The 23943-nt window shown below is 42.1% G+C and overlaps 2 protein-coding genes across 2 annotated transcripts; both read left to right on the plus strand.

Annotated features, from left to right (window-relative positions):
* The first annotated feature begins 1751 nt into the window (after positions 1-1751).
* On the plus strand, positions 1752-3443 carry LOC134621353 (E3 ubiquitin-protein ligase TRIM21-like). The gene has a single exon (XM_063467814.1). The coding sequence runs from the start codon at positions 1752-1754 to the stop codon at positions 3441-3443; it is 1692 nt and encodes a 563-aa protein (XP_063323884.1).
* Positions 3444-14330: 10887 nt separating this feature from the next.
* LOC134624349 (H-2 class II histocompatibility antigen, E-S beta chain-like) lies at positions 14331-23215 on the plus strand. The gene is made up of 7 exons (XM_063469334.1): positions 14331-14391; positions 17766-18038; positions 18254-18467; positions 18938-19005; positions 22017-22124; positions 22444-22590; positions 23027-23215. The coding sequence occupies exons 1-7, from the start codon at positions 14337-14339 to the stop codon at positions 23152-23154; spliced, it is 993 nt and encodes a 330-aa protein (XP_063325404.1). The 5' UTR covers positions 14331-14336; the 3' UTR covers positions 23155-23215.
* The last annotated feature ends 728 nt before the right edge of the window (positions 23216-23943 follow it).

The raw sequence follows: 23943 nt of genomic DNA on the forward strand, positions 1-23943 counted from the left end.
TGCTGCTCCAGTCTCACTGTGGCTCTGCTCAGGACTGTGGACTCAGTCTGTGCTCTGGACTTCAGACTGACTTCACACTTCCTGGTTATTCATCACTTCCTGTTCCTATTAGATTGATTCTGGATCTGATTGATCATAAGGATTACAGACGTGAAAACACCTGTTTATTCTTTATTGATATAAAGCCTTTGATGCTGTAAACCAGCAGATTTTGGTCAGTACTTCAAAAAGTCATTCAGACATTTTACAAAGAGAGATTATCTGACTTAGTGTATCCTGTAAGAGTCACAGATGTTCCTGAATCATTCAGAAAAAAGTCGATGCTGCACTTTATAACTTTGTGTGGAAACATAAATCTCATTATTTAAACAGATATGTTTGAATCATCCTGATAATCGAGGCTTTAAATATGTCAGAGTTCACACATCAGCTGTGATATTCAAGCTGAACTGGATCAAACATGTCATCAGACACAAACATAGATGATGGTGTTTAATCCCAAAGCTTATTGAAACAAACTGGAGGACAGAATTCCTCCTTAAATGTGATTTTGATCAACAAAATTCACTGATCTCATTTTCACACACAGGCTTTATCATGGTAGCTTCTTCTCTACTAACATAAACCTTTGATTTGGACAAACAAATATATGAAATACAAAAATAAATCAATGTTTTCTGAGGATCCAGAATGATGTATCCCAGCGAGTGAATGGAAAAGTTCATCTTCTTCCATATCCTGAGTTTGTGAGGAGCTGTGATGTTCCAGTATCTGTGAGAGAAAACAGTTTTTAATGACGCACAAATGGACCAAATATACAGACACCACTGAATACACATGTTCTCATAAATGCCATTAATATACTGGATCAACAGTTAATAACACATTTCTGAGGTTTATGATTCATTGTCCTCCTCACTGTCACTTCTATTGGAACAGTCACGGTTTAATATTAATGGGTCGTTGATCTGGACTTACAATAAGAAGTATTTAGTCACCAACAAGGTCGAAGTTTACTTCACAATAATTCATGGAATATATTCAACAAACTGATTTATTCAAGTATAAAATGATCTGGATGAATCTTGGACCTTCTGTAAAAAAGTCAGAGAAACAATTTCACATCTTTTTAACGACTGTATTCATCTTCATCCCCAAAAGTTGATCCTGTTCATCTGGACGCTGAACTGTACAGCAGACACAACGTTGTTAAGTTTGTGTTTCGGATGAACTAGTTTGTGTCTCAGTGTTGTGGAGTCAGATTTCTTTTCTCATGTCTTAATCACATATTTAATCATATCACATTAGTTACAGTAATATCACTTTCTCACTTTACTATAGTAAGAGCACTCCTGTCACCAGTTTATATGCATGTGGAATGTTAACACATTGAGGCCATTGTAATGGGAGATGTTAAACAGATAGTGAAACTCCTTCGGCTTATGAGGGATGTAAATCCTTAGGTGAAGGCTAAGCAGAAAACACGGTCATAATTCTCTCTGTGAGGGAGGAGGTATAGCCCCCCGCTTGAAATCAAGCTCACTGGGTGTGTTGCAGGTTATTCTTAAATTTTCCACAACAGTGTGTTGCTGGGTCTCCACCAGTTACTCTGAGAACTGAAGAAGCTTCTCTGATGAAACATCTTCAAGAAACTCAAAGAAGTCCAGACACTTTTCTTTCCAAGCTCCTCAGACTACTGACGCTTGTTTCTCTCTTTGTAAAAATGAAACTTAAAGTGAATTTTGAATCAAATGTTTCTTTTCTTTCTCCCTCAGAGTGCAGACATGTCTGCTGCCAGCAATCTGCGATCTGAAGATCAGTTTCTGTGCTGCATCTGTCTGGATGTGTTCACTGATCCAGTCTCTACACCATGTGGACACAACTTTTGCAAAACCTGCATCAGTCAGCACTGGGACATGAATGTAATGTGTCAGTGTCCCATGTGTAAAGAGACTTTCTCCACTAGACCTCAGCTGAGGGTCAACACCTTCATCTCTGAGATGGTTGCTCAGTTCAGACGTGAAGCTCAGCAGAAAGCCAGCAGCAGCAGCTCAGAGCAACAAGCTGCCAAACCAGGAGAAGTTCCCTGTGACGTCTGCACTGGAACCAGACTGAAGGCCCTGAAGTCCTGCCTGGTGTGTCAGACCTCCTACTGTCACACTCACCTGGAGCCTCATCTGACAGTGAAAGGCCTGAAAAGACATCAGCTGATTGATGCTGTGGAGAACCTGGAAGGCAGGATGTGTATGAAGCACGATAAACTTCTGGAGCTGTTCTGTAAGACCGACCAGACATGTGTCTGCATGCTCTGCTCTGTTTTAGAGCACAAGAACCACGAGTTTGTTCCTCTGAGAGAAGAATATGAAGGAAAGAAGGCAGAGCTGGAGAAGACAGAGGCTGAGATTCAGCAGATGATCCAGAAGAGACGACTGAAGATTCAGGAGATCAAAGAGTCAGTGAAGATGAGTAAAGATGCTGCAGACAGACAGAAAGCAGGAGGTGTTCAGGTCTTCACTGCTTTGAAGAAGTCTGTTGAGAGACGCCTGAAGGAGCTCATGAAGGAGATCGAAGACAAACAGGAAACTACAGAGAAACAGGCTGAAGGTCTCATCAAAGATCTGGAACAGGAAATCTCTGAGCTGATGAAGAGAAGCTCTGAGGTGGAGCAGCTCTCACGGTCTGAAGACCACCTCCACCTCCTCCAAAGCTTCTCCTCCCTGAAAGCTGCTCCACCCACCAAGGACTGGACAGAGGTCAGAGTCCGTCCACCATCATATGAGAGGACTGTGGTGAGAGCTGTGGCTCAGCTGGAGGAGACAGTCTGGAAACCCATGAAGAAGAAGCTGTTTAAGGCTGAGCTGCAGAGGGTGCAGCAGTATGAGGTGGATGTGACTCTGGATCCTGATACAACAAATTCCTGGCTCGTCCTGTCTGATGATGGAAAACAAGTGTACTGTGGTGATGTGAGGAAGAAACTTCCAGACAACCCAGAGAGATTTTCTCTGTGTGCTAATGTTTTAGGAGAGCAGAGTTTCTCTTCAGGCAGGTTTTACTTTGAGGTTCAGGTTAAAGGAAAGACTGAGTGGGATTTAGGAGTGGCCACAGAGTCGATCAACAGGAAGGGAAAAGTCACAGTGAGTCCTCGAAATGGTTTCTGGACTGTGTGGCTGAGAAATGGAAATAAGTACAGTGCCCGTGCTTCCCCTTCAGTCCCCCTCTGTCTTCATCCTGGTCCCGAGAAGGTGGGGGTGTTTGTGGATTATGAGGGGGGTCTGGTCTCCTTTTATGATGTAGGTGCTGCAGCTCTGATCTACTCCTTTACTGGCTGCTCCTTCACTCACAAACTCCACCCATTCTTCAGTCCATGTCCTAATCATGGTGGTAAAAACTCTGCACCTCTGATCATCTGTCCTGTCAATCAAACTGAGTCGATCAACGACTGATTTTATTGGATGAACTGATTGATTTTTATTGAAGGGAACAAATGAACATATTGAGTGTAAATCCTCTACAGTCTCCATGTTTCTATAGAATCTGATCATCAGGACTCTGATTCACACTTTGATTCTCATGGAGTTTGATTTGAACAGAAGAAAAGTTGAATCAGGAAATGTTCCCACTGATGGAGACTCGAGCTGAAGAACAAATATCAGAGAATAAATGTCCAAAAGCTTCATTTACAATAAAGTTTGTTCAATGCTTTGAGTGAATCCAGACTCATGTGTGGCTGTTATACGGAGCATCAGAGTCCAGCTGAGTTATGTTGGATACAAACTGCTTATTTTGGCTCTGTGAGGATTTTTGTTCACTGAAAACTGTTAAGACGGATAATATTCAAAGAACTCTGTAGAGATTCATGCATCCATGTTCTCCCCCTGCAGGTGTGGAGGAGAAAGGTGGAGCACGGACTGCTGCATCCTTCCAGTTACATCATTTTGATGATTATATTTCCATGTTGTGATGATTTGGGTTAAAGAGAAACAGAGTTGAACGGCTGCAGTCACAGCATGAATAAGATGCTGAAGCTGAGCTGTCAGTGAACATGTTTCACTCTGATTTGATTTGAAGAATATAAAGTGTGTGTGGCTGCTGACAGCTGCAGTCTCTGTTAGTCTGCATGTTCAACACACACACAACTTTCCCCGTGAGGCAACGATCCAGCAACAACACAAAGAACAGCTGCAGACACACACACACACACACACACACACACACACACACACACACACACACACACACACACACACACACACACACGCGATTGTGCGCTCCCTTTCAGTCTGAACTCTCAAACAAACAAACAAACTCTATCAATGTCGTACTGTTAAAGAACACTTTACTGTTTAAGGCAGAATTCCTCCCTCCTCAGTAACAATGATTTGAGGTCACTACCAGTGTCTACAGCGGTTTTGGATCAGTAACAATATACTGAAACGTGTTTTTTCTTTATGCCGTACAAACTATTTTAAAAGAGCTTTGATCACAACATCTTTACGATTTTCCCCCAATCGGTTATTCCAATTATTTTATCTAGTTTAACTAACAAAGGGTTAAAATTTCACTCTTAACCTGATTTAAAGCTGTTTAAAGTCATAGTTTTAACCGGTTTAATCTGACCTTTGACCTATTTATTCCTTTATCTCACATTTTCATTTTATTACATAATTTTCTGATTCATCTTAATCCTTAATCTTAACCTTTGACCTACTTCCTTGTTAGCCTTGATAAACCTTGAAATTTCTTTCACCTTTACACTTCAGGCTTAAATTAAACCTTTGTTAAAAACCTTCTTACTAACTTGTAATTCCAACTTTATGTATTAAACATGTATCTTATCATATAAACACTCGGTCAGTGTGACTGAGAGAACTGTAACCACTCACCGCTCACATTTTAATTTGGTTTATGGCCAATTTTGCAGCTTTTGATATAACAGACTCTGCTTACCTTTATTTTGAAGGCAGGAGCTTCTCCAATCCTCCTTTTCTCCTTTCCAACCGAAAAATCGCGTCGGGTCACCAGTTTGTTGTGTTCAGATTTTTTCAGAAGGAATTCAGGAGAAAACGATGCCTGTGACAACCGTAATGCTCCGATAATCCATCAAGCGGTGCAGGTTTGTAGCTTAGCAAAGTCGTACTAAAACTTTTGACAAATTTTTGACAGATTTTCGAGCACCGTGTCTGAGCCTGAGACTGTTCATAAACATCCCTGTGCAAACCAGCGAAGGCTTTAGGAACATTTTGAGTAGAAAGGATTTTGGAAAATCTGATAAGACCAGGTGTGCACTGATTCAGAGATAATTGTTCATGAAATGCAGATCAATAGATCAGTAGTGTGAAACAGTTCTTCACAAATAGACTAAATACTGCAGTATGCAGTGGGGCTGTGGCCTATCGTAAAGCCAGAACACCCAGAGAGGTAAAAAAAACACATATCGTCCCTGTTACGGAAACATTTAGCATCATTAAAAAAATTAAAGTATGACTTCAGTGTGTAGAAAACCAAAAATTTAAAAGAACCAATTGATTTCAGCATAAAAGGACTTAATATCACACTACGATTAATAAATCCTGTCTTGTTGAGTTTTGGATTTTTTCTCTTTTTTAATTTTAATTTCTCATGTTGATACTTATTTTATTATTTGCATTTTCATAAAAATCTTAAATTATTCATCAAATCAGGAAACATCTTAAATAAACAGTTTAAAACGCACAGCTTTTATTTTGAAGATAAAGATAAAGTAAGTGTGTGTGTGTGTGTTGTGTTAGTCCCCGAAGGGAAATTACTCCTCTGCATTTAACCCATTCACCCAGTGAAGCAGTGGGCAGCCACCAATGCAGCGCCCGGGGAGCAGTGTTTAGGGACGGTACCTTGCTCAGGGGTACCTCAGGGTAGCCGTTCAGTGGAGTCGAACCCCCGACCTTCCGATCATGGGGCAGACACTCTACCTACTGAGCCATACCTGCCCCCAGATTGCATGTGCATGGTGGCTTCCTGCTGAAAGGTCATTGGTCCTGTTACCTCCAAGTGTTCTTTTTGAAAGAATCATGGTTAGGATTACAGTTAGGATAAAAAACAAATAAAACTCAGTTTATAACACGATCGATGAGACTTTTAACAACTCCTGTTTGTCTGTAATCCATGGTTAGATTACTGAGGTGTATAACTTGAAGTTATAAACCAAAATAAATATGAAATAAAATAATTTATTTTATTTCATAAAGACACTCAACAGTGACAACAATATGATGTTTCATATCATGATGGGACCCTGATTTATTATTACAAAAAAAACATTTAGCTCCACCTTTGATCACATGACATTGGCACAGCAGGTACCTGCATGTTTTTATTTTTATTTTTATTAGATACTGATCCTGAAATAACCACAGAGGGATTTGTGAGTCCTCCTGGTATCAAACCAGGAACCCTTTATTTGTAATAGTGATGGGAATTCCGGCGCTTTCCGGCTCGGATCGGCTCCCAACCGGCTCTTCAGGTTGTTTTGTTGCTTTAATTAAATTATTATTAACATCAATGTAAAATTATGCACAAAAGGAATTACTAATTTGCTTGGACCAAGATGGTGGCGCGTGAACAACACGAGGTTCAGTGTCTCTCCAGAATCTGCTATTTAGCGTTTTTTTTTTATCTACTGTTGACCGGATTATTCATCCAGAATTGCTGTGCGTTGCTGACTTACAGCAGACAAGAGCTTCTGGACATTTGGACTCATAACTCCAGCAGTTTTATCGCCGATCTCTGACTCATCCCAGAGATCTCCAGAACACCAGAGGCTGTCCACTCTCCCCGGCCAGGCGGAAGCGCAAGCAGGCAGCGCCGAGAACGTAAACAAAGGCAAGGTAGGTGCGGAGGCCTATGGGCTAAGCTAAGCTAAGCAATGTCCGTTCTCTGGCAAACAAAATGGATGAGATACGGCTCTCCATCACTAACAACTGACGTATTATGGACTCAAATGTCATGTTTTTCACTGGAACATGGTTGAACAACAGCTGCCAGGATAATGCTATTGATTTAGCAGGACGCCATGCACACTGAGCTGGCAGGCTAGCAGATGACTCCGATGATATCCCCCCTGATGCTAATGCTAGGTTGGCCATGAAAGAACTTTATGCAGCTATTAACAAACACCAGATTAAACTCCCTGAGGCTGCATTTATTGTTCTGGCAACTTCAACCACACAAACTTAAAGACAGTCCTCCCCAGATTCCACCAACATGTCTCCTGCCACACCAGAGGAGACAAGACTTTAGACCATGTTTATTCCAACTTGGCTGGAGCCTACAAAGCATCACCCCTCCCCCACATTGAACAATCGGACCATCTCTCCCTGTTCCTCACACCTCGGTACTCACCACTTATCCAATGGGTGAAACCTGCTGTGAGGATAATTAACGTGTGGCCAGAGGGGACAGATGCAGTGCTCCAGGACAGATTCAATAACACAGACTGGAATACGTTCACCCACACAGACTTGGACCAGTGCCTCATCTGTACTGGATTACATCTCCAAAACTACAGACAGTGTCACCACCCAGAAACATATCACCATGTACCCCAACCAGAAGCCTTGGATGAACCGGGATGTAAGATGTAACACCGCCTTCAGGTCAGGAGATGCACACACTTACAGTACAGCCAGGGCTAAGCTAAAGAGGGGTATCAAAGAAGCCAAACACAATTCCAAAAAATGGTAGAAGAACACTTCTCCAACTCCCAACACATGTGGTAAATGGTAAATGGGCTGATTCTTATATAGCACTTTCCTACTCTCTCAGAGTACTCATTCATACAAGCACATCTAAACTCAAGTGCAAACTAAACTACTTTCACACCCATTCATACTCCGATGAACGCATCGGAGAGCAACTTGGGGTTAGTATCTTGCCTAAGGATATGTGTGTATAAATACTCTAGAACAACTGCAGCATTTTGGATTAACTGAAGGCTTTTCAATGAGCTTTTAGGACAAAAATATATAAGTGTCATCTGCATAGTATTGAAAATGATGCAGTTTCTAATAATATTGGCGGAAATATTAAGTATAGTTCCCAGCGCTGAACCCTGTGGGACTCCATGACTATTTCCAGATGTGAAGGTTCCCATCACTCTCTGTGTTTCTGTCTGCAGCTGTGGTGAACACTGATCTCATTCTTGGACCTGCCATGTTTTGTGGAGTGGGTCTGACTGTCGGTGTCCTCGGTGTGGCAGCAGGAATCTTCTTACTCATCAGAGCAACCGAGTGACACTGAATGTTGGTCTGATGTTTTAATAAATCTGAGCAGTTTGTAATCTGATTACACAAAATCTAAAGTTTCACCTCTGGTGCCAGCAGACACCATCTCCAGATTAACTGCTTCTCTTTATTGATTTTTTTTTTTTTTTACATCCTGATATTTTGCTTTATTACATATTAAACATCTGGAAGAAACCCTGTCCTTAAAAACAGCGGCAACAGGTCAGAATGATTGCATTGATGACAGAGAACAGTAATGTGAACCAGAAGGCTTTTTGTGTCATTAAAGATTTATTGATAAAGATTTGAGATCATTTATTTTGATCTCAGTTCCTTTCATTTTGTTATCATGTTTTTATTCATTGTTATAATTATTGATGATAAAATGTGATTGCACAGGCTTTTTCTCATCTTCTACAAAAACCAGTCAGGGTGCAAAGACTCCCTGATTCAGTGTTGTGTCACTGAGTGCTGGAACAGAAGGCTGCTAAGACAGTTTGGTCTGTATGAACTCAGATGAAGGAAATACTGAGCAGCCTTGTTTTTGGACTTCACACTGAGAGCACAGAATACAGTCTTCCGCCTTAAGACTACACTTTAGGGGTGGGATTTGATAATCAATTTTCCACTTAAATGCGATTTTAGCTTGAATAAAGCAATAATGATTCAATTTAAGTCCTGAATCGATTTTTAAATATAAATTAATTTTGCCCAAATGCCAGAATCTGAAAGACGACAGGTCAAAGATTTTGATGCGTCGGCGGGTCCGCTGTGTACATCTTTTTTTTTGCGCTATATTCTGATGCTGCAGGTTTCATCTCTCTCCAGTCACAATTGATTGAACCAGTAGCAAAAGAAGAACCAAACTACGCTTCACATTTCACTTCACATTTCGATTCACATAAACATCGTCATGAATTTGTTCTTAATTTTGCTGTTTTGCTTCCACCATGATAAAAATCCCACTTCATGCACAGCTCTCTCTCTCCCAGTGTACTTTAAGAACAGTTTTCCATCTAAAAACCTCTTTCTTCTTCATTATTTGCTTGTTTATTACCCACCAGTCTGCTGTTGTTTACTAGCTGTCACCTGCTGTTTTTTTAATTTAATTGTTTAAATAACTTCCAACAAGAAAGCCTCATTTCTGCTGTTCAATACTGAAGAAATTTTAACTTTTTAAAATTATGTGAAATTGCAAAATGCTTGCCTGTGTCTCTAATAAAACCTCTGTAATTTTTAAGATTCATGGTTTTCTTCCATTTTTGATCCACTGCAGAACATTTTTAATGTTATCTGCTATAAAAAGCCAGGCCAGGAAAATCTGCTTCATGTTTTTCTGTTTTTTATCCTCAGTTACTTTGACACAAAGGCATCTGCTGTGATGCTTACACCTCTGATAAAGTCACACAAGTGTCATTTTTCTTTTTATAGATATAAAAATATGGATATGTACTGATTAGGAATTAGAATTACAATATTTATGACGGTCTGAGGCAAAATTTCCCTGATTCAAATCGAATCAAGTCATGGATCGAATCGAATCGGGACCTTGTGAATTGGAATCAAATCGATTCTAGAAAATAGTGATGATACCAAGCCCTATTAAACTTAAATGCCATATCACAATTAAATATTGGTTTATAAATCCATCAAAGTCTTGTGAAACTTCCCTCTAAAACAGCCAAAAATGGCTTCTGAGTGTTACATTTAAATACAAAATGAAACATTCAGGCTGATTGAAGATACATTTGAGCTCTGCTGCTGCTGGTGGGTGTTTGAGTTCAGGGTTCATTTCACAGGTAAGTTACTGGTTGGGGATTCTGGGGGAAGGTGATCCATTTGCCTTCTTTCTTTCTTTCGGACCTGTTTTTTAAGATGTTCCCTAGAGGTGTGTGTAAATGACCACGGCAGACCCAGTGGCATTTTGATCACTTTTTTTGTTCTGTGCACATCACAACACCAACCACAGGACCAAGTACAATATTTAAGTTGGCGGGGCATGATTGTGGATGCCGTGCAGCAGCGTCCACCTTCCCTGCACGGCACTGCAGGCCACGCCCCACCACAGTGTGATATGGAGAGAGCTCCTATATTGTCATTGGTGAACTAGTCCAGTGTTACTGAGACCTAACAACCAAAGGTCGATGTGGGATCATGTGGAGATGAGAAAAATTAACTTAGAGATCAGTCACATAAAAACCTGCATTTTGAGCTCCAGTAGATTTTTCTTCTTTAGCTGATCATCAGAGGGCTTTCAGACGGGGCAATAAAGAGGAAGTGAAGAAGGTCCAGGTGTTACTAAAGGACAAGATCAGAGAGCTAAGGACAATTACAGGAGGAAGCTGTAGTGGAAACTCCAGCAGAACAGCATGAGAGAGGTGTGGAGGGGCATGCAGACCATCACTGGATTCAGGCCAACCAACAGCAGGGGAGCTGAGGGAGGTGAGGATAGAGCTAACGAGTTGAATCTGTTTTTCAATAGATTCGACACCACAGTGTCTGCTCACACCCCCACAACCTCACCTGTAGTCAGCCTGGAATCCAGAGCCACAGCACTGTGCCAGCCTCTCTCTCCACATGGCGCTGTTGCCTCCTGTGAGAATCCTGACACCCCTCCCCCACCCATCACCTTCACTCAATACCAGGTTGAGAGGCAAATGAGGAGACTTCACTCAGGCAAGTCTGCTGGACCAGACGGAGTGAGTCCCCGCGTCCTCAAGGCCTGTGCCCCCCAGCTGTGTGGAGTCTTTCATAAACTGTTTATGCTGAGTCTGAGTCTGCAGAGGGTCCCAGTGTTGTGGAAGACATCATGCCTCGTCCCTATTCCAAAGACACCACGTCCCAGTGGCCCCCAGGATTACAGGCCCGTGGCACTGACCTCCCACATCATGAAGACCCTGGAAAGGCTCATCCTGGACCAGCTGCGACTCATTGTCAGACCACATCTGGATCCCCTTCAATTTGCCTATCAGCCTCGTCTCGGAACTGAGGACGCCATCATCTACCTGCTCAATCGTATCTACACCCATCTGGACCAGCCGGCGAGCACTGTGAGGGTCGTGTTTTTTGACTTTTCCAGTGCTTTCAATACCATCAGGCCGACCCTCCTGGGTGATAAGTTAACAGCGGTGCAGGTGGATGCTTCTCTGGTGTCCTGGATTGTTGATTACCTGACAGGAAGACCACAATATGTACATCTCCCACAGTGTGTGTCTGACAAGGTGATCAGCAACACAGGGGACTGTGCCCTCCCCCTTCCTCTTCACCCTGCACACCACAGACTTCAACCACTGCACAGGGACCTGCCATCTTCAGAAGTTTTCTGATGAAGTTTTCTTCTCGTTTGGCTCTTGGCAAAGGTGGTCGCACTTTTCTCCTCTCCTTTCCATTATCTTCCCTGCTTAGCTTCTTATGTCCTTGTCTTGTCTCATGTGTTTTTTTCCACTTCCCTGGAACACTCTCTCACAGTCTGTGTCTAAAAACCTAAAAGAGAATTATTGATTTGATCAACTGGTCTCTGAATGCTATTGACACCCGTTTCTCAACGAGAAGTCTGGGCTCGGGAGAGCCCGAGTGCCCTGGAGGGACTTTCCCTGCCGGATACACGATGGACGGGTGGCAGAAATGGAGGATCGTGTGCCTGGCGGGACTGTCGATCGAGGACGCTGAAGATATCTACTTATTCGGAACCATGATAACAGGGTTCTTGCTGATCGGAGCTAGCTTGGCCCTGGCTTATCAGAGAATTAAGAAAGCGGAACCGGCTGTTCAAACCCCTACAAGGCTGCCTGCTGGGATTGAAACGATGGGACGAGGTGCGGCTTCTCAGAAAAGGCTCACTGAGTGCAGCATGGTTAACAGCTTGGAGGCGCTTACGGCTGCAGTGAATACTCAGAATAACACCTCTGAGCGGAAGCTGGATTACAGCGTGGATCAGTTGGCTGCGGTTGTGAGGTCTCAGAATCTGCTCTGTGAGCAAAAGAGTGACAAGACCACAGAATTGAAGGTTAATAAAATCGTGGAGAAACAAGCAGCTATCCAACGGGAGATTGAGAGACCAGTGTCGGAGTGCTGAAAACAGCTCGGAATTCTCATGAGTTGTTTGTAAAAGTAATATCACCATCACAATGCGGCTACCCCTTTGCACCAGCTGTGGGCTCAAGGCTGGAGCCGAACAAAAACTCCCTGATAACAACTGTGTTTTGGACTGTTCCTACCATTCCATGCAAGGCCACCTGAGTTGGCTGGTAGACTGTTTACTTAGCCTGGCAGGGCGAAGGACACTGTCTCAGCTGAACTATGGACACGCACACACATACACTTACACTGATAAGCACTCACTGTCCCCCCTCCCTTTCCAAACGCCTTCGATGCTTGACTCCTCTTGGGGAACACGAGGCGGGTCTGGGCCCACTCTGGAGAGTCGGCGCAGTGGCAGCATGGCTGCTGTGTTGTCCAGGATTACTCCTCACCCCCTACCCCACCCTGTTGCTGGTCACATGCTCTATATTGTTGTACTGTGGACATTTATGTGCTTTTCTGTGCAGAGGAGTTTTTTTTCTTTCCTGTTCTCATGCTGTCCTCTTATAGCCCAGCATGAGTAGAGGTCTCTTTTTTTCCTCTTGTATTTTCCCATTGTAGTGTACATTTCAGTGGTTTTCTGTAATGCAGCCGTTCTCTGACTTGTATCCCCATGTGATGTCTGTGTTATGTGTGTATGGTCGGGGGGCAGGTTCATTCCACTGCAGGGCAACCTGCCATTGCATGTGGCAAATAAAATTTGAACTTGAGCTTGAACTTGATGACTCCGCGGTGGTTGGATGCATCAGCAGGGATGATGAGACAGAGTACCAGGCTGTGGTCGACTCCTTTGTCACGTGCTGTGAGCAGAATCATCTGCAGCTCAACGTGGCAAAGACCAAGGAACTGATCGTGGACTTCAGGAAGACCAGTAAACACTTGACCCCTGTTTCAATCCAGGGGGTCAATGTGGACATTGTGGATTACTATAAATATCTTGGAGTATACATTGACAAGGATAGTGTCGGAGAGGCGGATGTTGTCCAAGATAAAGACAATGTTGGATAACACCTCCCACCCACTCCATGACTTGCTGGTCAGTCACAGGAGCACGTTCAGTGAAAGACTCAGATTACCGAAAAGCACCACTGAACGACACAGGAAATCATTCCTGCCTGTGGCCATCTTCCTGTACAACTCATCCACCTAACGCACTGTTTACTGCAACAGCTACATCCTTCTTGCACATGTTCTTTTCAAGCTATTTATTAATAGTGACTTTTATGTATATACAGTGACTTTTACATATATATATATATATATATATATATGTGTGTGTGTGTGTGTGTGTGTATATATATATATATACATATATATTGTCTGTCTTTGTTAATGTTTGTTTTTAATGGAGCACTGTAACGAAAAACAATTTCTCCTAGGGATCAATAAAGTATTCTGGTTCTGATTCTGATCAGCAGATTCAACTGAATACAACAAGGCATAAGCTGATACTTCACAAGGTATCTGATTGATTTTCAACCAGTAGACTCTATAAAGCTGCTGTAAAAGGTTAAATTCAGTGAGTGAATTTACTTAGCATCATAACATCAAATATAAAGGTCTGCTACCCTTCTTGTAGCTTCACACTGACCATGAACACCACAGCTGCTCTGTACCAGTCCAACATAGCTGATCACTGTAAACTTCATGAAATCAAAGCAAATAAACCAACTAACTAATAAAAACTCTCATGAATGACAATAATATGAAAGAGTTTCACACATTTGTGTTTCTGATTCATAATTTATAACATCCATCCATTCTCTTCTGCTTATCCAATTAGCATTGCGGGGTATCTGGAGCCTATTGAAAGGCAGGGCACATCCTGGACTGTCAAAACAATTTAAAAATATATTGTTTGTTTTTTTTGCATAATATAACAAAAACAAAACTATTTTCAGAGATTTCTTCCTGGTAACAGCTGATGCTGTGGTCATGTGACTCTGCACTCTGGTTTTTACAGCAGCTCTCAGACTGTGTCAGAGAGAACTCAGGAACATGGCTTCAAAGATTTTATGCTTCATGCTCCTCTTCATCAACATCTGCACAGCAGGTAAGATCAATACACTAATCAAACACTTGATCAGTCACAGATACAGAGTGTTCACTGATCAAAGGAAAGTGAAGGATGTGATACAATTTTTATTGTAGTTGTGGAGTTTGTAACCTTTATCTGTGACGATCCTTGTCTGCCTCCCAGAGCTGGAGTTTACTGTTCCAGCCATCATTAAGCCTTACAGCATCACAGCTGGATTCATGAATCCATCCATCAGTCTACTTATTAAACTGCTGAACAAAACAATTTCATAAAGATCATTTTGCTGCTTTATTATACTTTGCTCATATTTAGTCAATTATAAAAGTAACTGTTAGATTCACTCCTGGTCCATCAGCCATGCCAGGGATTTGTGTCTCCTTCTGGTTTCACAACAGGAACTACTCATATGTGAAGTAAATGTGCATAAATATTAATTAACATTTAACCCTCATTTATCCTGGTAAAAATCTCACTGAGATTCAAATCTCATTTGGAAGAGAGACCTGGCATCATGGCAGTAACAACACATAACAGCAATTTAAAACAATTACAATATTGCATACAAACCGGTGAAAAATTTACAATACTCATTAAGAGCAACAATTAAAACCAGTCCCACTGACTAAAAGAGTTATTCTCTTGTTCCGTTAAAACTAACTTAAACTCCTGCAGGGTAACCATTTCTGACAATTTCAGCTCCTTCTGCAGATTATTCCAGGAAACAAGGACAGCATATTTAAAAGCATTTTTTCGAAATTCTTTTCAGAAGAATCAGTTGTATGATATTGTGAGAATGAAGGCGGTATTGGTTATGGTTTTTATACTTATAAACACAGATAAAAGGGAACCGGCCCAAGGAGAGATTTATAGAGAAAAGCCAACAAATGAGAGTCTGCAGATATACAGAGATGGACATTTAGCAGCAGCATACAGAGAACAGTGATGTAGTCCATTTCCACAGCCAGTAATAAAACACAATGGTAGATAGTTTCAAACCTCTTCAAGTACTCAGCAGGTGCATTCATGAAAAACAGATTACCAGAATACAGTAAAGGTAAAAAAATCAAGTTTTTCCTCACTTATTGAAAGAAAAAAAAAGAGAAAAGCAACTTAGTTTTCAGCTTGGACACAAGCCTTTGATTGTGAGTGGGAATGGGACTGAACAGCATCAAAGGCAACTTGAGAAAATTAAGGAGTTTGTATTACTGAAGCATTGGAACAATAGTTAATTGTCTCATCTGGATAAAAATGCAATGGAGCGTTAGATCAATTTTCATAGAGGTTGTTTTTGTAGGGAAAAAAAGCAATGGTCCTATCAAGTATTAAGTCAAGTATTTATTTATTGTCATTGTCAAGAACAATGAAATTGTGTTTGGAGCTTCTACAACAAATAATAATAAATACTAAATTCCCCTTAGACCCAAGTGTGACTATTTAACCCAGTGTGACTTCAGTGCAATGAGACGATCCTTAGCAAAAACATGAGAATATGACAGGTAATGTTCATGGGACATTCAGACAAAGACCTGAGAAATATGACAAAGTGCAACAGTGCAACCCGTTAAATTATTGTACTGTGAAATATGATAATTGTCTATTTTTCAGACCAGTTCACTGCTATTAATAAGTTGGATATGGTTAATTTCCGTGAGAGGGGGGGGGGGCAGAGTTCAGGAGCCTCACAGCCTGTGGATACAGGCTGTTGGCCAATCTGGACGTTCTGGCCTGTATGGACCTGTACCTTCTCCCTGAGGGCAGCAGGTGGAAAAGGTGGTGCGCAGGGTGATGTTGGTCCCGCAGGATACTGTGCACCCTCCTCAGACAGCGAGTGGGGAAGATGTTGCTAATCTCTGGCAGAGTCGTTCCAATAATTCTGCCAGCTTCTTTCACCACCCGCTCCTAATATGGAACACTGAATACATGTAGTTTATACAAGGAGAGGGGAAGTAAAAATAAAGACAAGGCACTAGAAACAAATGACTCATGAAATAAAGTGAGAAGTGGTTAACATCTCTTCTTCTTAACTGTACTTATACAAATAGTGAGACTCCACAGTTCTCTGTTTTTTAACTGTACATCTGGTTATGAATAGGAATTAAGGTAAATGTCAGTTTATATGCAGAATACTCTGATTTGTGTCCTTATTCTGCTTACTCCTATTCAGGCTCTCCCTACAAACCCACCATTTAATATCCAGTCACACAAAGACTTTCCTGCAACATTTCATTAAGACATTAGAACATAACATGTTACTAACAAAAATATATAGTTCTAATATGTAATTTATTTCACACAAAGAACACAATAAAATGCCCTGATCAGAGACAAGTATCAAAATAAAATAAAACAGCTGCATAAAATATCAATGTAGTCTACTAAAAGTCCCGTGAATCATCCATTAAATTTGCGAAGCCGGCTTCGTCCTCCCTACGTCTCATCTCCACCACTTCTTTCCGGCAGCCACTGGGGGACAGGAGGAAAGCGGCAGTCACTCTTCTTAAAATACCCAGAGCACCTTTTAGTCAATAGCTGGGCAAGACTTATCCCGCAAGGGCAGAGCACCGAACTCCTTGCTGCCTTAGGCTTAAACGCGTATCAGGTCTCCAGTCTCTCGAACCAGGCATCTAGCCATCACCTCTCTGCTCGTCACTCAATTGTGTATCTCCCTGTCCTTGGGTCTAGCTGCCGGCAGAATATCATCTGGTTCCGCTCGTCTTTGTCTCAGCCTAGCACACCGGGCCTTCCAAAAACCTGCCTGCATCCAGTCAAGCTTCACACTCACAGAATGTCCAGCCTCATTTATCCGACCCTCTGTGCCACCCTCTGCGGCAGCCACCTGCCACCAGAGACCACTCCATTTCTTTTCCCCTGTCTCTGTCCTGCCAGGCCCTCTTATTGGCCCCTGTGGCTACCCAGGTGTGTCCATTTAGCAGTCAGAAGTGAGCAGAGTCTCCATGGCACACGTCAACATAAACAAAATGGCAATCACTGCAAGCATAAAAACACTCAACAAGAAAAGAACACAAAACACAGCAATACATGCAAAACAACAAATGCAAATCTCCAACAGTTGATTCTGTTCATCTGGACGTAACGTTTTGTGGGAGAAACATTTCGTCACTCATCCAAGTGACTTCTTCACTCTCTTAACGCTACGTCCAGATGAACAGAATTAACTTTTGGAGATTTACTTTCCTGGATGATTGAGAATGCATCAACAAATGCAAAGTTAAAACATGTCAATTTTGCCTCGTGACACTGATACTCTGTTGTTAAGCTTAATGATCTAAATAAGATGAAGATATCATGATGATATCTTTCCAACAACCTGCTCTTAAAAGCTTCCCAGACTACTATAGGAGAGTGATTCTCTGATCTTTGTATTTCAGATGGATACGAGCATTACTCTTCATCTCGCTGCCTGTTTAACTCCACTGAGCTGCAGGACATCGAGTTCATAAGCTCTTACTATTACAACAAGATAGAGTATGTCAGGTTCAGCAGCAATGTGGGAAAGTATGTTGGATACACTGAGTTTGGTATGAAGAATGCAGACTACTTGAACAAAGATCAGGCAATACTCGCTCAAATGAGAGCTCAAAAGGAGGTTTATTGCCAACACAACATTGGGATCTGGTACACAAATGTTCTTTCTAAGTCAGGTGAGTCAGTGTTTCTATGACATCATTGGATCATCATATAAACCTTATAACACTGATGCATCATCATCATTCACACAATTCCTGACTGAATTGTCTGCACTTAGTCTACAGTTAACTGTAGACTTGTTATATTTATACAGTCACTTCAGCTTTATTGTGTTGCAGTTTTAACTTTGAACAAAGTAAAAACATTCCTCCTCTTCCTGATGTTCCAGTGAAACCATCAGTCAGACTTCACTCCACGATGGCTCCTGGTTGTCACCATCCTGCCATGTTGGTTTGCAGCGTTTATGACTTCTACCCCAAACTGATCAAAGTGAGCTGGTTGAGAAATGGACAGGAAATAACCTCTGACATCACTTCCACTGAAGAGTTTGCAAATGGTGATTGGCTCTACCAGGTCCACTCCCACTTGGAGTACATGCCCAGGTGAGTTTGAAGGGTCTTATCCTTCAGCTCAGGCTGTTAACTCTGATCTTTGTCCAAGTTTTCTTCTGTGGCTCCAGCTCACTGACTTTAGTTTGAATGACAGCAACATCATCCACAGACGCAAATATTCACAGCTCAGCCTGTGAAACCTGTTCCCTCTTCTCCTTCCTCATTCCTGCTAAAACTGAATCCATCCGACGTTCCAGTTCCTGCAGAGACGAGTGTTTCAGCAGGAACTGTCTGAAAATTCAGATCGAAAACAGGAAGTCCCCAAGATTGTTTTTAATATTGTTGAAAGTTTAAAACAGGACGTTTGCTGATTCAGTTATTTTAACATCTCCATAATTTCTCTTTTCCACATCTTCGTGAGTCAAGTCCATCATATAAATTGTGTTTCAGGTGATCAGGTAACCATCAGATCACACAAATCAGATAAATATCAGTGATGTTGGTTTGTGTTTGTGCTGAAGGTCTGGAGAGAAGATCTCCTGTATGGTGGAGCACGCCAGCCTGGAGAAACCACTGATTATTAACTGGGGTAAATACCTGTCTGTATCAAATCAAATCAAATCAAATCAAAGTTTATTTATATAGCACATTTCAAGACCGAAGTACACCAAAGTGCTTTCCATAAGATCATAGTACAGATAAAATCAAGTATAATAAAATTATAAATATGAAAATACAATAAAATAGTTACATAATCCAATGCAATCCGGATGCAGTTTGCCCTAATTGACCTTAAATGCAATGTCGAACATGTATGTTTTTAAACGTGATTTAAAAGACTGAATAGAATCCGATGCGCGTATATGGAAAGGAAGTGTATTCCATAATCTAGGTGCTGCAACGGCGAAGGCACGATCACCTCTGGTTTTCAAGCGAGACCTGGGTTGCACTAAGAGCAGTTGGTCTGATGATCTTAGTGCTCTTGTGGGGCTATATAGGCAGAGAAGATCAGCTAGGTAATCAGGTGCCATATTATTTAAAATTTTATAAGTAAACAGTAAAACTTTAAAATCAATTCTAAATTTAATGGGGAGCCAGTGTAAGTTTGCCAGGACAGGAGTAATAGAGTCATACTTTCTTGAGCCAGTCAAAAGGCGAGCTGCGGCGTTTTGAACTAGCTGCAGTCGTTGAAGGAGGGAGAGTTGTAGGCCCATATACAAGGAGTTGCAGTAGTCTAGCCTTGTAGTAATGAAGGCATGAATAAGTTTCTCCAAATCCTTGTAGGGAATATAAGATTTAGCCTTGGAAATTAGACGTAATTGATGAAAGCTGGATTTAACCACACTAGATACCTGTTTGTCTAATTTAAATGAGCTATCCATAATGACTCCAAGGTTCCTAACGGCGTCAGTAAGATGACTAGCAACAGGACCAAATATGTCATTTAGCCGTCCTGAAGATGTATCTCTGTCAAAGACAATAATTTCTGTCTTCTTCTCATTTAGTGTAAGAAAATTTTGTGATAGCCATTCCTTAACATCCCTTAAACAGTCAAGCAGAAGATGTAATGGGGAGGACGCAGGTCCGGTCAAATGAAGATAAATTTGAATGTCGTCCGCATAACAATGAAAAGAGACATTATGTTTAGCAAATATTGAACTCAGTGGCAACAAATACAAGGAAAACAACACAGGGCCCAACACCGAGCCCTGGGGGACACCACAACGAAGGGGAGCAGGTGTGGAAGAATATTTTCCTATCATGACTGAGAATGACCTATCAAAGAAATACGATTTAAACCATGTAAGGACAGTTCCTTTTAGGCCAACTACTTGTTCAAGCCTTGTCAAAAGAATATCATGGTCAACAGCATCAAATGCTGACGTCAAATCCAGTAAGACTAAGATTGCGGGATGCCCCGTGTCAGTAATTAGGAGCAGGTCATTAAAAACCCTTAATAAAGCAGTTTCAGTACTATGACGCTGTCTAAATCCAGACTGGAATTTTTCATATAGACCATTTCTCTCTAAATAAGTCTGAAGTTGTTGAAGCACTATTTTCTCTAGGATTTTTGACAAGAAAGGAAGTTTAGAAATCGGTCTGTAATTCGCTAGCGTATTATGATCAAGGCTAGCTTTCTTTATAACTGGTTGCACGACTGCATGTTTAAAGGCAGTCGGAACACAGCCAGATGACAGTGATAGGTTCATTAAAGCTAGGATACAAGGCCCAATAGTATCGAACTATTTATACGCGAAGGGATGGTGTCAAGCAAAGAGTTAGAGTTTTTCTGGGTATTAATTAATTCTTTTAACGTCGTGAGTGATGCCAGTTCAAACTGATGGAAGGCAGCTGAACATACTGGGATTGGGGCATGATTTACAATCAGGGGATGTGAAGCCCTTAGCAGTGATATTTTATCTACAAAATAGTTCAAAAATTTCTCACAAAGGGCCGGGGAGGCATCTATCAAGACGTCAGGGCAGGGATTAACCACTGAGTTGAAGATTTTAAATAGAACTCGAGGGTTATGACTGTTAGTTGCAATAATATTTGACAAGAAAGACGTTTTAGCCATTTTAGCGGCCTTCTGATATATGGACCGGCTCATGTGCAGGATGTCTAAAGACACTTGGAGTTGATCTTTCTTCCATTTCCTCTCGGCTCGGCGACAATCACGTCTGAGGGCACTGGTAGATTCATTTAACCAGGGTTGACGAGAGATTTTATGGCGTTTGGTCTTAACTGGGGCTACAGTGTCCAAAATGGAGGAGCATGTAGAGGAAATAAAGTTTACTAAACCATCAACCGAGAGGGAAGCATTACTAAAGTCATCATAGCAAACAGTGTTAGCAAAAGCCTCGGAAAAGAGGGCAACAGACTCCGAATTAATCAGGCGTGTTAGGCACTGTGGGCCCTCAAAGTTCAGATCCAGGTTACATGACTGGACACTAAACATAACTGGGAAATGGTCCGAAATCCCAGCATCTTTAATGTCAGTGATGGAAATATCCAGGCCATACGACAGAACCAAATCCAGCATATGCCCTTTAGTGTGAGTGGGTTGTCTAACCCGCTGGGTAATATTAAATGAGTCAATGAGGGATAAAAAATCCTTGGCGAGGTGGTCAGCCTCACAACATAAATGAATATTAAAATCACCACAAATAAGAACACGATCATTAAGCGTGAGGATAGATCCTAGAAGGCCAGCAAATTCACTGATGAAATCCTTAATACATTTTGGAGGGCGGTACACTACCACACAGAGAATCCGAGAGGAACCAAGCAGCTCCAGAAGTTGTACTTCGAAGCTGGAATATGAGGCAGAGGGCAATAGTCGCACTCTGAGTTTAGTTCGAAAAACCGAGGCTACTCCGCCACCCCTGCCCACAGTCCTAGGAGTGTTAAAGAAGGCGCAGTCTAGTGGAAGAAGTTCCGAAAAGGAAGAGGACTCACCAGGGCGGATCCAGGTCTCCGTTAAAAACAAAACATCCAGCTTTGAGGCTAGGAAAAAGTCATTAACAATAAAGGACACACACACTTGTACACCGCCTGTGTGTCCGTTCACCTGTGTGACTCTCACCTGTGTGTCTTCAGTGCCACCCATGCCTGAAACAGAGAGACTGATCATCGTTGGAGCCGTAGGACTGATCCTGGGTCTGATCTTGTTTCTGGCTGGAGTCATCTACAGGAGGAAAACTGGAGGTTAGACCAGCACTCAGTCAAACACCAGTTTAAACCAGACTGAAACCAGTTCAAATCAGGCTAAAACCAGATTCGATCAGAATAAAATTAATAAACACCAGACTAAAGTTGCAGCAAAGAAAAGAGAAGCTGTGACCTCCAGAAGCTGATGGAGCTTCTGAACGGCTTCAGCTCATCCAGAGTCAGGATAAGTTGGACTGATTGGATCAGTTGGATCGTTGGGTTTAAGTTTTAGGCAAAAAAACATTAGAACTGTGACGTGTCAGTTCAGCCTGAGTTGTCACTCTTTGACCTTTGACCCTCGTTGTCTGTGTTGCAGATACATCTTTGGCTCACAGGTTCAGTGAGAAACAGGCAGAGGACTGGAGCAAAGATGCTGCAGCTCTGAGCTTGTGGAGACCTCAGAAGGAGATGTTCTTCAAACCCGACTCTGAGCTCTGCTTCACAAATGTTCTGCCTAAGTCAGGTGACTCAGTGTTTCTGTGACATCATCAGATAATCACATGAAAGCTCAGGTCCTCACTGAGGGATCGGCTCCTGACTGAACACACTGCTGATGGTTTCATCTTTCTGTAAAACTAGTGTCGTCTGGAGTTCTGCTCCTTTCACAGTAGAGCAGGGAATCTCACACACAGCCCACTGGAAGAAATGATTCATAATTCAACTTCATCAGTGAGACATTAAAATTGAGAGGGCACCAGGTGTTTCTAGATCTCAGTGAGATGTTTTCTCATGGAGAATAACGTGTTCGGGTACATGTGGAGGTTTTATAAAAGCACTTTAAATGAAGACGTTTCAGCTTCTTCTTCATGTGTTCATGAACAGCTGCCAACAGCTGGCAATTTGTTACGTGTCAAAGTTTCCCTTCTGTGTTCAGACTGTTTTTATTTTTCATGTTCCAGTGATGCCATTGGTCAGGCTTCACTCCATGACGCCCCCTGGTGGTCGTCATCCTGCCTTGGCGCTCTGCAGAGTCTACGACTTCTTCCCCAAGCAGCTCAAAACTAGGTGTTGCTGCAGGCTGCTTTGATTTATCCTCATGATTTATTTGAATAGATCATAAAAGATTTGTAGTCTTTGTGCCGGCACATCTGCTGCTACACACCAGCAGACTGTGGGGACCAGTGTGGAGCTGTTGGTTAAAGCAGTACAGGTCCTGTTCTAACGATGAGCCATCTCCTTGTTTTCTCTGTCTGTGCCCCAGGACTGATGCTGGTTCCCAGTAGTTGTTCCTGACTGTGGACCTGGAGCTGGTTCTGCTTCTGTCTGATAGCTGGGAACAAAAGCAGCAGCAGCTGGCAGCTCTGTGTTTGATCCAGGCTGTTAGAGTCAGGCTGAATGTGGACCGAGGTTTGTCTGCTGCAGCCTCAGTGGTGGAGTCATCATATAGTGTGTGCAGAGTGTTCTTAGAGTCTTTACACCTGTCTGACAGCAGGAACTGCTCAGACCCAACCAGGTGAGCTGCTTCCAGGATGGACCTGGTCTGTGCTGGCTGGAGGACAGCAAGGCATGTGCTGGGAAACTGAGTGTCTGGTTGCTTTGTTTGGATGTAAGGCTGGAGGGGGCGGAGCTCTGTGGGTGTTTGTGTGTTTGACTTTCCAGTGTCATCACACACACACACACACACACACAAACACACACACACACAGATGGATGTAAAGATGAAACCACACTCTGAGCTGCCAGCTGTTTGTTGTATTTTCACTTCCTGATCCTTTCCTCAATAAAACAGTTTCCACAGTCACGTGATCGGTGTCTTCCTTTGAACACGTGATCGGTGTCTTCCTTCAAACACTATAAAAGACGAGGGAAAGTAGTT

Source organism: Pelmatolapia mariae, linkage group LG3_W, assembly GCF_036321145.2.
Source record: "Pelmatolapia mariae isolate MD_Pm_ZW linkage group LG3_W, Pm_UMD_F_2, whole genome shotgun sequence".
NCBI classification, from domain to species: domain Eukaryota; kingdom Metazoa; phylum Chordata; class Actinopteri; order Cichliformes; family Cichlidae; genus Pelmatolapia; species Pelmatolapia mariae.